This window comes from Phascolarctos cinereus, unplaced genomic scaffold (assembly GCF_003287225.1).
Source record: "Phascolarctos cinereus isolate Bilbo 61053 unplaced genomic scaffold, phaCin_HiC Scaffold_1;HRSCAF=81, whole genome shotgun sequence".
In the NCBI taxonomy this organism is placed as follows: Eukaryota; Metazoa; Chordata; class Mammalia; order Diprotodontia; family Phascolarctidae; genus Phascolarctos; species Phascolarctos cinereus.
In genome coordinates, this window is record NW_027555514.1 from 275792633 (window position 1) to 275807467 (window position 14835).

General features: G+C 45.8%; 1 protein-coding gene across 2 annotated transcripts; it reads right to left on the bottom strand.

Annotated features, from left to right (window-relative positions):
* Positions 1-806: 806 nt before the first annotated feature.
* On the bottom strand, positions 807-11382 carry MTERF2 (mitochondrial transcription termination factor 2). 2 transcript variants are annotated; one of them, XM_020982441.2, is made up of 3 exons: positions 11277-11367; positions 5210-5365; positions 807-2288 (listed from the first exon to the last, which is right to left on the bottom strand). In XM_020982441.2, exon 3 carries the CDS (start codon positions 2236-2238, stop codon positions 1072-1074), a length of 1167 nt encoding a protein of 388 aa, XP_020838100.1. In that variant the 5' UTR covers positions 2239-2288; positions 5210-5365; positions 11277-11367; the 3' UTR covers positions 807-1071. The 2 variants fall into 2 exon arrangements, with proteins under 2 accessions (XP_020838100.1, XP_020838099.1); XM_020982440.2 differs by lacking the exon at positions 5210-5365 and having other exon boundaries at positions 11277-11382.
* Between the last annotated feature and the right edge of the window lie 3453 nt (positions 11383-14835).

Genomic DNA, 14835 nt, shown 5'->3' on the forward strand with positions numbered 1-14835 from the left:
TGCACAATAGGCTTATCAGATTTCAATTTTGGAAGTGGAATGATTTAAATCAGTGCTTCTATAAGATTTTGAGTTCCAAATTTTTCTCCCTTACCCCCTCCCCAAGACAGCAAGAAATCTGATAGAGGTTATACACATGCAATCATATTAGTCATATTTCCACATTAGTCATGTGGTGAATCAGAAGCAGAACAAAAGGGAAAAACCACAAGAAAGAAAGAAAAAAACCACCACCAAAACCACGAAACCTAGTACGCTCTGCATTCAGACTCCGTAGTTCTTGACTCTGGATGTGGATAGCATTTTCCATTGTGAGTCCTGGAATTGCATGACCTCTTTTAAGAGGAAATATTCTTCCTACAAATGGTCGTATGCAGTTGGATTTTTTGGTATATCGAGTTTCTTTAAAAGTGGGTCATATTTACAGCGCAACATAATTTATAAGTATTAGTTGGGATTCTCACATTAAGTACAATCAAAACATCATTGAATTTAAAAGCGGGGCATCCAGGCTAAAAAAAGAAACTTGGAATTAGTTGGTTTCAGTTGATCCGGTATTTAAACCAAACAAAATAGGGCGTCTGGTTGGCTGAGTAGCTTCAAATTACATGCAATTCTGAATAATCATATCAGATTACCCACATTTTACATTAATTTCTTCACTGATTGTAACAGCATCAAACCACATAAATATATAGTTAAACTTAAAATCACTGGGAGATCATTGTCAAGTTTCAAAGGATTCCTTTATAACTTGATTAGATTAATTGCTATCCAAAGTAAACAATAAAGAACATGCTACTGGATGAGTATTTTATTAACTTTTATTGAAATATGGCTCAAAAGGTTTTATACATCTATTTACATTTCACCATTAAATATTTCATCACAAAAGCATGATGTGTCACAAAGTCCAGACTATTCGCCAGTGATGTGGTCGAGAGCTTAGTTAACAGAATGAACAGCTCACAACTCAGATGCTCAGCCAGGACCACAGAATGTGTGCCGGGAGGATGCAGAGTCCCAGCCGCTATACTGTTGGCCATGAAGAGGCACCCTAATGACCTTAAGTTAATCTTCAACATTTAAGGGTGCCACAGGATTAAATAATGGTCTTTGTTTTCGTGCTTGTATCTTACCAAAGTTGGACTCAAACTCTTTTTTGGTTCCGTTTAAATTTTCTAGATTGCCATTCCTTATGCTGTATCCCAAAGCGTTCAGTTTTCTAATTCTGTACTGGACAATTTGTGGGGTTAACTCAAGTACCATCGGTGTCTCTCTTATCTGAGCTATAGAAACCCCTTCTTTCAATAGATTCTGAATTCGCTCTTCTAGAATTGGGGCAGTGTAGTACAAAAGGGCAGGGGATTTTAAAATCAGTTCCTTCAGCTCCCGATGGCTGCATTTAAAAGTGCTCTTAGCAAAAAAGATGCTTTCTTGTAAGCTCGCATGGGAGAGCCGAAAAAGAAATCCTTTGAGTTTGGATAAGAGCTGGAGAACTTCCAGGTCTGTGAAGCCTTGCTTCTGGAGAAGTTCCAATGTCTCCTTTACGGGAGTGGAAGAATTCAACAAAATAAATGGGTCTTGACTCAAAAGCTTCAGTAGCCAGACTTTCATGTTGGCCTGGGAGCCCCCTAAATTCAAATAACTTTCCTCTAACATCTTGATTGTTCGTTTATTCTTCTCTATAGAGTTACAAAAAATATTGGGTGCAGTTGTCAAGAACCTACTAATGATCACATTCTTGAGTCCCAATTCTTGAAAAAATTTAACATTAAGCTTCTGATTTTCCTGGTCTTTAACGACAAAGAAAGATTCTGGAAACTGTTCTATCAATGCCACTACCTCGTTCTTATTTCGGCAGACAGACTGCCACAGGTCTATCTGGGCATTCACTGCTGTTGGATAACAAAGGATGGCTTCTGGACAGCATTCCAAGATGTGGGCTATTGCAGTTTCATTGGTGCCTATTTTCTGTAAAATACCGGCAATTTCTTCAACATAAGTTTCCTCCTTGAAAAGCACCCATCCCTTTATTCTTCGGATTTTCCTGATGTCAACTGATAACCTGCAGAGGTTTTGCACGGTCACGGCATTCTCGCCTTTGGGCTGCTGTTTGTCAGGTGTAGAGGTGAAGTACTTTACGAAAGGTTCACATTTGGATGCTTCAGTCTTTTTACAAGAACACAGCGTGCGTGGCCAGGATCTCATCACTAACATCCTCAACGTGCCCGCCATCCCTCGGCCAATGCCCCTCACCCTGGGGAAGCTTGCAGTGTGTTTACTATCTGGAAGAAAGCAAAAGCTTTAGGTCAGTGACATCATGTGTTTTCCAATCTGAGGTGCTTCTAGGCAAGATTGGTTTGACTTTAAAAGCAAGCCAACTGAAATCATGATGATATTTTTGAGAGATTTGGGTTAACCCAGTTGCCTACCAGAAGTTATTTGACAGCTCACATTTCAGCATGATTCCAATATAAAAAGCTATTTCTTCCTCAAGACAGCCCTGAGCAGTTGAAACGTAGATACTGTTGACATTATCATCCTCTTGTTGGAGACAAAACTCTCCTGGGCAGTTAAGTGACCTTGCTACTAAGTGTGGGAACCAGATGGGAACCCTGGCAGCTGTGGCCTCTGATACAGTATAGCTCCATGAATGCTTCATCTCTTAAGATGTGCACAATACTTTATAGAGCAGCAGTTTATTTTCATAGATATAAAATGAAAATGAACTCAACTGAAGTTATGCAAAAGCAGATGCTTTTCAAGTTGTTGAGGTACGTGAATCCTGATTCAGCAGGTCAGCAGGAGATTTTAGGGACATTTTTACCATTCCTTGGTCAGGAAGACAGTGACTATTACCAAACATATACAATTTCAGTTAAATCAATTCTGGGAAGTGTCCAATAAGACGCATAATTCAAATATGCATTTCTAATTTTTTTTTTTAATTTAAGGCTGGTTAAAATGAGAATATTGAATCAGAATTATACAGGAAGGGGATGTATTCTTTTGTACCTGCTTTCTTACCCTTCTCTTCATAGGCAGAAGCAGAGAGGCTGTGCTGCCTGGTGGCTGTTCCCAGTAACAAACATCTTCCTCTTACCAACAGGATTTATAGCCACTTGGTGTTGCTAGAATGTGCTGACAATCTTGTTTCTGTTTTTTAATTTCATTTTTCCATTTCAGTTTCTCTCTCTTCTTTCACCCCTCCTCCAGTCATTGACAAGGCATGAAATACAATATCTAATATACAAATGAAGTCATGCAAAACATTTTTGCATCAGTCATGTTCTGAAAAAAGATCTGCCTCCATCTGTACTCTGAGGCCATCATTTCTGTATCTCTCTGGAGGTGGACAGAATTTTTCATGAGTCCTTTGAGTCTTTCATAGTTGACCATCCTTACAATATTATTGTGTTACAGTGTTACTGTATACAGTGTTCTTCCAGTTCTGCTCACTTCACTTTGCATCAGTTCACCTAAGTCTTCCCAGGTTTTTCCTGAAACCATCCCTCTCTCATCTTTTCTTACAACACAATAATATTCTATCACATTCATAGACCACAACTTGTTTATATATTATATGTAAAATATTATGTTATTATTACATTCCACAGTTGATAGTCATGACCTCAGTTTCTACTTCTTTGCCACCACAGAAAAAGCTGCTATAAACATTTTGTACATGTAGGTTTTCTTTGATCTCATTGGGACACAGACCTAGTAGTGGTATTGCTGGGCCAAAGGGTGTGCACATTTTTACAGCCCTTTTCTTGTGGTTCCAAGTTGCTCTCCAGAATGGCTGGATCATTTCACAACTCCACTGACAGGGCATTAGTGTCCCAGGTTTTTTCTGCCAAATTTCCTTCCACTGCTGCATTTTTGTTTCATTCTCTTTAACTGTATAATACTTGTTCCTTGGGTCTTGGGCCTCTCTGCATTTTTTCTCATTTTTCTTTCTGTGATTATGACTCTATTGGTTTGCCTGCCTGGGAACTTGGTTTAACTTCAGCTTTCTCCCAGAACTTCTGGTCTTTCATCTTTCCTCTTATGTTCTCAGTCACTCATCTATCCTCCACCTTCTCATGTTGGGGAAGGGGGGTAGAGGAGTGCCAGAGCCTTGCCTGGTGCCCACTCAGAGTGGTCCCCACTGCTGGGGGAGAGGGACACCAGCACCAGCTGATTTTCTAGTTTCCTTTCCCTTGGGACGGTCTATGCTTGTGCTGTACATCTCCTTCTCCTCTAGCTAGCCCTGGTTCTCTTACCATCAAGGCTGGGCAGCATATTATCGCCTGCTGCTTCTTGTTGGGTAGGCGTAATATTCCACTGCCATGAAAGGATAGGGGATAAGGCAGAGACCCCAAGGCCGGACTCTGAATATTCGTACCTTTCCAAGTGGGCTGGGGACAGGGAGCTCAGCGGGTGCCCTCCAAAGGCTACAAAGACTTCTATAGGGGCAGCTAGGTGGCGCAGTGGATAGAGCACCAGCCCTGAATTCAAATCTGGCCTCAGACCAAACACTTGACATGTACTAGCTGTGTGACTTGGCAAGTCACTTAACCACGATTGCCTCACTAAAAAAAAAACACCCCCCCCAAACCCCAAAGACTTCTATAGTCTTTGCTGAAGGGGTATAATGTACAAAAATAATGTTTTATAAGACATATGGCCTAGACTGAACCCACTGAACCCTGTCTGAGTAAGGAGAGTAACTAGCCAGCAGTGTGTCCTCAGGGTCTCCTGCTACAGTGCATGGGTTGGTTTCCTGTAGAAGATGCCGAGCTTCCATCGCCCTTATTAAAGAACAAGCTCCCAAAGTGATGAATTCCTGCATGTAAGAGCTCCCCAGCCAAGCCCCTCAACTCACATGCAGAGTCTGAAGACAGCTTCCCCCCCCTTACTGAGGTCCACAGAAGGGCGATTAAATCCTCACGACACAGCCATTTAATTCTGCGCCTTCCCATCCGACCTGGGCTTGAAACGGCTTGTACGGCATCGTGCTGCCTTGTTTTGGTCATAGAACCAAGGAGAGGAGTGTCCTCTAGGTGATTAAAAGGGCCTAGGTTTGATCTTGTTTAACAAAAGGACTGGGGCGGGCGGGGTGGGGGGTGGGGGGGTGTAGGTCGTTAGGGCAGGTGATGGGTATAAAGATGAGCAGCGTGAACATTTACATTGCAGGGCTTTCTATGTTGCAAAGAAATGTTACCTGGTTTGATGCAAAAAAGGTTGGAGGAGAGGTGCCACAACTACTTTGAGAAAGCTGAGGCTTGGCTGGCGTCAGAAGCAAAGTTTGGCCCTAGGTCTTCCTGACAGTACCCCCTGCAGCACACTGCCTCTATGAAAAATGACAAGACGGCCTGACCTGCAGAACATAATGGGAGTACCTGTGACCTCCTCTCCTGTGTCGAAGCCCGAGCAGAGATCATTTTTGCTGGCAGGGAAAGGGTGAGGAAATGGGGCTGGGAGGGAGTGAGATGGGCAGCTGGGAAAAGGCATCTGCTTCAGGCGTACAGGATGGCATAAGCAGAGGTGCAGAGACTTTGGCTCAGGGACAGAAGAGCTCGGTCTGATTGCAATACAGTGGGCATAACAGGAAGTGGTCTGACATAAGCCTGGACAGAAGCTGCAGGGTCCAGAAGGGCAGGCCCTGGGGAGCCAGTGAAGGTTTATGAGTAGTGGAATAACAAGACTGTAACATTATAATAGGATTATTCTGGCAGCCATGTGGGGGACGGAGACAAGAACACCAGCATGTGGAGTAGAGGGAGGGGCCACATGTGCCTGGGCAGCGAGGATGATATCAGACAGAAGGTTAGAAAATACTGTACTGGAAATCTGGGAAGAGGGCGGTTTATATGTATAGGTGATTAATGGGATCTGTGGGGGTGGATGAACTCACAAAGGGAGAGTATGTTATAGAGAAAGAAGAGAAGCTAGGACAGACCCTTGAGAAACACCCATGCCACTACACCTATATCCCAGAAAGATGAAAGAAAAGGGAAAAGACCTATACGTACAAAAATACTGGTAGCAACTCTTTATGTGGTAGCAGCAAACCAGAAATTATAAGAGGAACTGGTCCTTGCTGAACAAACAAACGATGGTAAATGAATATAATGGGACATTACTGCAAGTGGGAAATTTTAGATAAGCTGATGCAAGTGAAGAGGACCGGAGGAAGAGGGTATGCAACAATGGTACCACATTGCCACTTGACTCCTGAAAGAGAAAGGTAAGGACCTGGGAGAGGAATGGGACATTCCCTTTGGTCACAGTGTGGTTATCTGTTTTGTTTGTTATGTGTATTGGTTACAAGGATTTTTTTTTTTTTTAAGCATTTTTTTTAAAGGGAGATGGGAAGGTGAAGAGATTAGGGTGTTAAGGATGGGTAGCGTTAGGGTTGCCATTAAAAAAAAGGTTAGTGAAGCATTTTATTAAAAAATGCACAGAAGAAAACAGAAGGAAGACCAGAAGGAAACACAGAAAAGCAGGACAGCTCTGAAAGTTAAGTGTTGAATTTATTACAGGCTCGGTATGATAGATTCGGTTTCATGTATTTTATCTGGCATTCAAAATTTAAAAAACTTAAAAGAGGAAGATGAGAAGCAAGGATAAAGCTTTGCTTTTATTCAGAATGAAACATGTGTCACTTGTCTAAGAGGCAGAATCTGGTGCCTAAACTGTTTGAAATGGCATCACTTTAAACAGTACTTTTGCACTGAAATAGATTCGAGAAATACCCTAGGGTAGAACAGATTCATTTTTTCAGAACCTCAACAGAAGTTGAATGCTTAATGCTCCCTTTGGGATTTCGGATCTCATGGGTCTGGGTTTCTCCCTCGAGATCTGCAGGCTTTCCTCTTCCTGAGTGTAGCCATTTTGCATTATGGAAAGGATCTCCAGCCAGTCTGCAGTGCTTCCTGAGTTCTCCAGTGTGTGCAAAGCACACACATGAAGGAAGCCAGAGTTCTCAAGTTACAGTCCTTCCATACAAGGCATCTGTAACACTATTAGTGTCTGCAGATTGAGAGAATGCAAGGAAGAAAGTGACTCTAAATTCAGTGTGGGGATTGAAACATCTACAGGTAACTGAAAAACAGTCCTGGCATGATGCTTCCTCTGCTGAGGCACCCTGTTCTAGAATATCAGCTATTATCATCAGAATTATTGTGTAGAATGTTGACTAGGGCACATGCAAAACTATCCTTGGATAACCACCATAACGTGATCACTTTTCCCCTCACATGGGACTAATTCCTTCTCCCTCAAACCCCGCCTCCCATCCTCGAGGTTCCCACTCCAGACCCAGTTCCCTCTGCTGTGACCTGGCCTGCTACTTCCCCTAGAAGGCCTGGACTGCCCCCTCTGATGTGAGATCTCGGCATTCCTCTTGGGTCCCCCCAAATGGTCCTGCATCGTTATCTTCTGCGAAGCAGAGCCCTCCATCGGTGTTCCTGATCTCTTCCTCCCCTGCCTCCCAATCAGTCCCACTCTGGCCTGCTCTCTGCCCCACAGATTATAATAACTTGCACAGTTTACAGAATGCTTTCACCAAAACAATTGCACTTGTCCTCACATCTGTCTGATATTTACTACCTGTGTGACCTTGAGCAAGTCACTTAAACCCGAACCTCAGTTTCCTCAGCTGTGAAATGAGGAGGTTGGCCTGGACAGACCATGAAAATGCCCTGGGTAGGATCTGGAGTGTGGTGTGAGGAGGACAGAGGAGGCCGTTCACTGGCTCTCAGGCTGTGGTGGGGAGGTGGCATGGTCAGACTGCTTTGGTGCAGTCTGATAGCCAAGTGGAGAAGGCCTTGAGATCGAGCAGCCTGCAGTGGTCTAGACATGAGGGGATGAAGGGCTGCACCAGGGAGGGTGGGAAAGAAGGGGGCAGAAATTAAGATATGTGGCAAAGGTAGATTGGACGGGACTCTTGCAGCAGATGTCTAATGGGATGTGTGAGGGAAGGAGCCCAGGATGGCACCAGGCTGTGAGCCTGTGATTGGGAGGGTGCCACCCTCGACAACAAGAGGGAATTAGAGGGTAGGGTTTGGGAGGAAAGATAATGAGTTCATCTTTGGACACACTGAGTTTATGGGCCATCCAGTTTGAAATGTTCAAAAGGCAGCTGGAGATCAGAAGAAAGGTTAGGGCTGATAGTAACATTTATATAGCACTTAGCATTTCCTTATTTGTGCCTCCCACCATCCCTGGGAGGTAAATGCTCTTATGTCATTTTATAGATGAGGAAACTCAGGCAGACAGAATGAAGTGACTTGCCCAAGGTCACACAGCTTCTAAGTGTCTGAGATCAAGTTTGAACTCCGGTCTTCCTAACTCCAGGCCTGGTGCTCTATCCGCTAAACAGATGATGAGATCCACAAGCAGATGGTAAAGGGAAAAGGAAAAGAGGGTCCAAGAGTGAGGTTTGGGGACCTCCATGGTTAGCAGGACCTGGATGAAGATCCTGAGAGGTAGGAGACCCAGACAGTAGCAGCAGCATGAAAACGTGGGAGAAAAGAGACTACTGGAGAAGGGAGTGATGGACTGTGTCAAAGGCTGTTGAGGCCAAGAAGGATGAAGACTGAGAAAAGGCCATAGACTGGGCAGTTATGAGATCCCTGGTAACTTTGGGTAGAGCAGCTGCTCAGGCTGAATGATGAGGTCAGAAGCCAGACTTGCTGAGAGTTCAGAAGAGTGAGCAGAAAGAGAATGGAAACACACAGACTGGAGCTGGCCCTCTTACCAAAATTCGTCTCCAAGGGGAGGAAGGGGAAGAGAGACCTTGGACGACCAGCAGGGATGGATGGGTGGGGGAAACCAGGGTATCTGGAGGCAGCAGGGAAACAGCCAGAAGATGGGGAGAAAGAAGAGAAGTGAGAGGGTGGGGATGCCAACGGGGGCGATCTGCTGGAGAAGGCAGCATGGAATGGGAGGCACAAAGAAGGATGCGGCTTTGCTCTGGCAAGGAGAGAGGTCACCTTCACGTGAAGACAGATGAGGGAGACGGAGAAAGATGACGTCATGATAACAGGCGCGTCTGCAGCAGCAAGAGAAGAGGCCACCGCCACGAAAACCCGAGGAGGAAAATCCAAGAAGTGGGCTGATGGGCAGGTGCCCACTGACTGGGGCGCAGGTGGAAGGGGAAGCGGGACTGTAAAGGCACGGGCACCACACAGGGCATCGAGCCTGACCTTTCCTGGTCACGCGTCCCATAAATGCCTTTGGCCAAGCCATCCGCAGACTCTGGCTGAAGACTCGCCATCACAGGGAGCTCACTCCTCCCAATGGAGCCCTTTGAATTTTTTCCTTAGCTTGAGACAAAAACTTCTTATTTCCACTCATTGTTTCAATCCAATAATGAAAGTATATGCAGTTTTAGCTATACAGCTTCCCAGTCAGGCCTAGAGCTCTGCGATTCTGTTAGGTATTCCAACTCCCTCCCCCAGAGCATCTCCCATCTCTAGCTGAATATGCACGAGATGCAGAAAGTTAGATGATTTGTCTGCCCACGGAGACATGGCTACTAAGGTCTCAGGAGCACTGTGGGAGACCTGAACCCAGGACTTCTGATCCCCTAACTAATCGTGCTACCTATTATCCCAAATTAGGAAATGAAATGGATTGGAATCACTAAGAAACAGAACAATTTTATAGTATTTTTTCCATATGCAAGACTGATAAAAACAGATACATCCAAAGCCTGGTCGTCAGTTGATTCTGCCTTAAAAATTCACCTACTTTTCCTTAGAAAGCAGTGAGGCAGGCCAGATCTCGCACCATGTATCATGGAAAGCTGCAAATGGGTGCAAAAGTGACTGAAAGGTAAAGGCAAAGGCATAAAACAATTTAGAGAAGAAGATAAACTTTCACAACCACTGGTAGGGGCAATCTTGCCCAAACAAGGGATTAGGAGAAGCGTGAAAGGTAAAATGGACATTTCTGATGACATGATTAAAAAGCTTTTGTGTGAACACAATCAAGGTGTAAGAATGAGGGAGAAAGTATATTTGGCCTGTCTGAAAAAGTCTGCTTCCACTAAAGGAGCACGCTAATAGAACACACATTCTAATTAAAATGCAAAATAACTGCTTAGAATTTATAATTACAATCCATCATTTTAATTTTATTCTTTGCAACCCATATGGTGCAACTGGTGAATACAAATACAGGGAAATCAAAGGTTGAGAGGGGTCTTTAGAGGTCAGTCTTAGTAGAACCTATTTTACAGACGATGAAACAGGTCTAGGGGAATAAGATGTCCTGCCTGAGGTCACTCAGCTAGTAAGTGGTGGTCAGTCCTTAACATCCAGCTCATCTTACTCCACATCTGGGGAGATGTCTCCGTATCATGATACTAGGTCTAATAATGCTTAGAACACACAAAGGCTTAAACACAGTCCCTGGAGGGCTGGCACTTGGAAGACTTTTCTCCTCGGCCCCAAAGGGCACTTGATAGAGTAGGGGATGCAGACTAACTGTCAATATTCCTGAATTGCAACGATACAAATCTAGGGATGAACCTTGGAGCACAGGTTTCTGGAGTGACTTCCAACTGGGGGCAAAGGACGGACACGCAAAGAGGAAGTTGTCTGGGAAAACTTCCTAACGGACCAAAAGTGGAATGGGGCTGACTCGGAGACTGGATGACCTCGGGGCCAAGGATGACGATGAGAATGATATCCAACGTTGATATTATGAGGCCTACTATGTGCCAGGCACTGACTGAGACCCAAACCAGATTAAGATGTAGCTGGGAAACGTTTAAAAAATACAAATGCCATACAACACTGGTAATGTTGGTTGGTGGTTTTCTACGTCAATGGGCGGCCCAAAGGGATCGTTTCTATTGAACAGCACGATCTAGTCCCGGCCCTTCTTTTTACAGAGAAGGAAACTGAGGCCCACGGAGGTTAAATGACTCGACCAGGGTCTCCCAAAGTAAATAGCAAAGCTGCGATTATAGCTTTGGAGCTGGAAGTGACCACAGTAAAAGGTCATGAGGTCCAAAGCCCTCATTTGACAGAGGAGGAAACCGAAGCCCAAGGAGGTTACGTGACTTGCCCAGGGTGGTACTGGATAAGGCCGAGGCAGGATTCGAACCCGGCTCCTGGGATCCCAGCCAGTGAGCTCTGCGTGGCCTCCGGGAACCTCGCCCGAAGCCCCGGGTTTTACAGGAAGGGAGACGAGGCCACCCTGGCCCACCCCGGGTGAGCCGGGGCCGTCCCTGGGGAAGAGCCGGCGCTCCCTGAGATCCCCAGCCCCCGCCTCACCTGCCCCGGGAGGGAACTCAGCCAGACGAGCGGCCACTCTCCGAGCTCCGTCTACGGAGACTGGCTCCTCTCTTCCGGGAAGCTGACCTTTACCTCCCGAGCCAATCACAGCTCAGCGTGGCCTCGTCTCAGCCTATCACGGCTCAGTCAATGTTGCCTTACCTCAGCCTATCATAACTCAGACTGGCTCTTCCCAGCCTAGCACAGTTTAGCATTGCGACCCCATCACAATTCAGTTCAGCCTCCGCCTTAGCCCAGCCTATCACGTAGCCGAACATAGCCTGGTATGAGCCTATCATAGCCAAGTATAGCCTCATGTCAGCCTATCATAGCCTTGCTTGGCCATTTGGGGCGGGAAACAGAATACGTCCTTTAAGGACTGTTCCAAATACTTCTCAAGAGGAGTGGGCGCCTGGAGGAAAAGAGGAACTGGACTGTACCAATCACATCTAATCAAATCCACAAACGGAACAGTCGTAAGCTCAGCAGACGGGCCAAATGGACAGAACCACACAGTCAGAAAGCCGCGGGTTCAAGCCCTGCCCCGGACGCTTAATGGCACCATGACCCTGGTCAAGTCATTTAAACTCTCAGTGCCTGGGCAACCTCCAAAGATTGTAAATTGCAGAAGAGTTGCTGATCTCCATTGGTTGCACCCAACCAATCAATCAATCAATCAGGGGCTGCAGAAAGATACACAAATCACAGACATGGTTCCTGCTCTCTGTTTAGGAAGGGGTCAGGGCACAATGCGGTCGCTGACTGTCCCTCACGTGTAGCCTTGGCGTGCCGCTGTGTGGATGGGGAGACCTCCCAGAGGATCCTCATCTCCCCCCACCCTTCTCCAAGGGACTTTAATTCCTGGCCACTCTGGTGTCTGAGCCTCAGAGAGACGGGGTACTGGGCTACCATTACATCTGTCTGCTCCCTCCAGGGGCTGCCATTCTGCAGGGGCAGACAGGACACAGAGGGGGTGTCCACAATGGAAAGTCCCACGGTCCAGCTTGAAGGTTTACAGAACATGTTATATGTTACCACATCTGATCTTCACAACTGCCCTGGGAAGTAGGTGTGATGATCACCCCCATTTTATAGATGAGGAAACTGAGGCCGAGGCTAAATGACTTGTTCAAGGTCACACAGCTAAGCAAGTGTCTGACGCAGGATGTGAACTCCTCCACTGCCTTTGATACGTCTGATCAGGACAAAACATCACTGCCACACGCGCTGCACCAATACTCGCTCGCTCTGTGGAAAGGAGTGGACTTCATTTATTTCGAGTCTTTCAGTGCCTGCTGCCCAGATGTTCTTGTTTAATTCTGCAAACTGCAGAACAGCATCCTGTGGGCCATCAGAATCTACCAAAATGGTGAAGGCATCAGCAATTACCATATGGAAGGGAGACCTCTACACATACATACAGAGAACTCTCATTTGGCCACTCGGATTCTTCCACTAGTATGATCTGGAGCAGAAAAGAACATTTAAAAAATTCTCAGTTGGCATTCCTACTTAGTAAAAATGATATGACTGAAGGCAGATTTGGTGTCTAAATACAGTCTACAGCTTTATTAAAATTCTTTGCTCATATTCAAATTTACCAAACTTTTTAAAGATCAAGTCTATATACTCAAGAAACCTTTAAAGAGCTAGGCTCAACAAGGGGCCTAGATCACACTCTGTGCATAGCAAATGTTTATGTCATACTCAAAGAGTTGGAAGGGAATCACACAATTATCTATCTATCCATCCATCCATCCATCCATCCATCCATCCATCCAACCATCCAACCATCAAGGAACAGAGGATAGAGACAGAGAGGTGGAGGGAGAGGGGAAGGGGTAAAGGCAGAGGGAGACTGTGTTTACCTCTTACCCAAATCACGAACCTCACTGATAATGCCACCTTTGACGAAGTCATCCAGACGCCACTTGAAGACTTCTCTTCATGGGGAAACTCCCACAGTAACATTCCATTTTCGTACAGCTTTTTTAAGAAGGGTTTTTTTTTTCCTGGGTTTTTCCTCCCCTATTCCATCCTGTGTAGCTCTTTTGGGATTCCAGGTTTTTCACTCAACCTGTTAGTTGTCCTTCCCAGTTTTTTGTCATCTGATTATGTCCTATGTGCGCCTGCCACGTTTTCATCAGTCAGAATGCTGACTGGGACCAGAGGGCTGCGTTCTCTCTCCAAGCCATTAATCAGCACTCCTGGGGTCAGGTTGATCGATCATTCTGAATCCACCCTGCTTTACTATCCATCCATATCTCTCCATCTTGTTGACAAGAAGATTCTAAGAGAATTTGTTAAATATCTCACTGAACACTCATTGAATTTCCCATTGCGACTTGGGGCATAGTGGATAGAGCCCTGCACCAGGAGTCAGGAAGACTTGAGTACAAATTCAGCCTCAGACACTTACTAGCTATGTGACCCTGGACAAGTCATTTAACCTCTGTTTGTCTCAGTTTCCTCATTTGTAAAATGGGGAAAATAACAGTGTGTACCTCTCAGGGTTGTTGTGAAGAGCAAATGAGGTTATCTGCTGAGCAGTGCCTGGCACACAGTAGGTGCTATATAAATGCTTATTCCCTTTCCTTCCTCTTTAAGTCTGTCAAAAAATAGATGAGTTTAGGTTGGCATGACTGATTCTTAATTAACACATGTCTGTTTACAGTGAATACTTCCCTCCCCTTGTATGTGCTAGTAAACTGCTCCGTTAATGATTTTAGAATTCTGCAGGAAATCAGACTCAATCCTACTGGCAGATAGTTTGAAATAGCTGCCTCTTCAGACCTTTCCAAAGCAGAGTGACATTTGCCATACTACAATCTACCGCTATTCCTCAAAGACCAGAGCGTGGTTCAGTAATCAGACCTGTACTTCCCCCCCTGCCAGTACACTGGGACACCCTATAAAGGGCAGAGCAGGAATGGGTCTCAAAGGGAAACCAGAACATGTCTGTAAAGTGCAGGGAAGCAGCCAGGAAATAGGGAGGTGGAAAGGTTGGGGCAGCAAGCCCCTGAATGAAGGAGATAGGAAGGGGTGGTCACCAGCTTTGTCTGGCAAAGAGAAGGGCGGTGTTTGTTCTGTGAGAAGAGAGTGCGTGGAGACGTTGGGTGGACCAGAGAGGTTCTGAGCTTGGCAGGACAGTTAAGGAAGCTCAAGGCAGATGTCCTCAGTCCTCTGAGAGTCTGGAAACAGAAGAGGCCCCTTGAGAGGCCCCCAAACTGGGAAAAAAACCCTGCTCCCTCTGCCAGAGACCCAGCTCCCAACCCTTTCCCCTCTCCACTGCCCCCAGCTCCTGGAGCAAGCTACGGGCCCCTTGGCCCCCGTCAGTGGGCCAGAGAAGGGAGAATCAGAATGGCTACAACAAAGAAAGGGACCCGCGGTGGAATGAGCAGCTTTTCAAAGGCAAATGCTCTCGGTGCTACGGGCACTCCAGGTGTGAGTGAGGACAACGCAATACAGCCAGCGTCCAAGGGGCCTCTGCCTTTGGCCTCATTGGTGACCAGCGTGCCAGCGACCCAGACCCTCAAAAACAACAACTCACAAATGTGGG

Coding starts and splice junctions, on each gene's coding strand:
- MTERF2 (XM_020982440.2), bottom strand. CDS start 2,238: ATGGCGGGCACGTTGAGGATGTTAGTGATGAGATCCTGGCCACGCACG.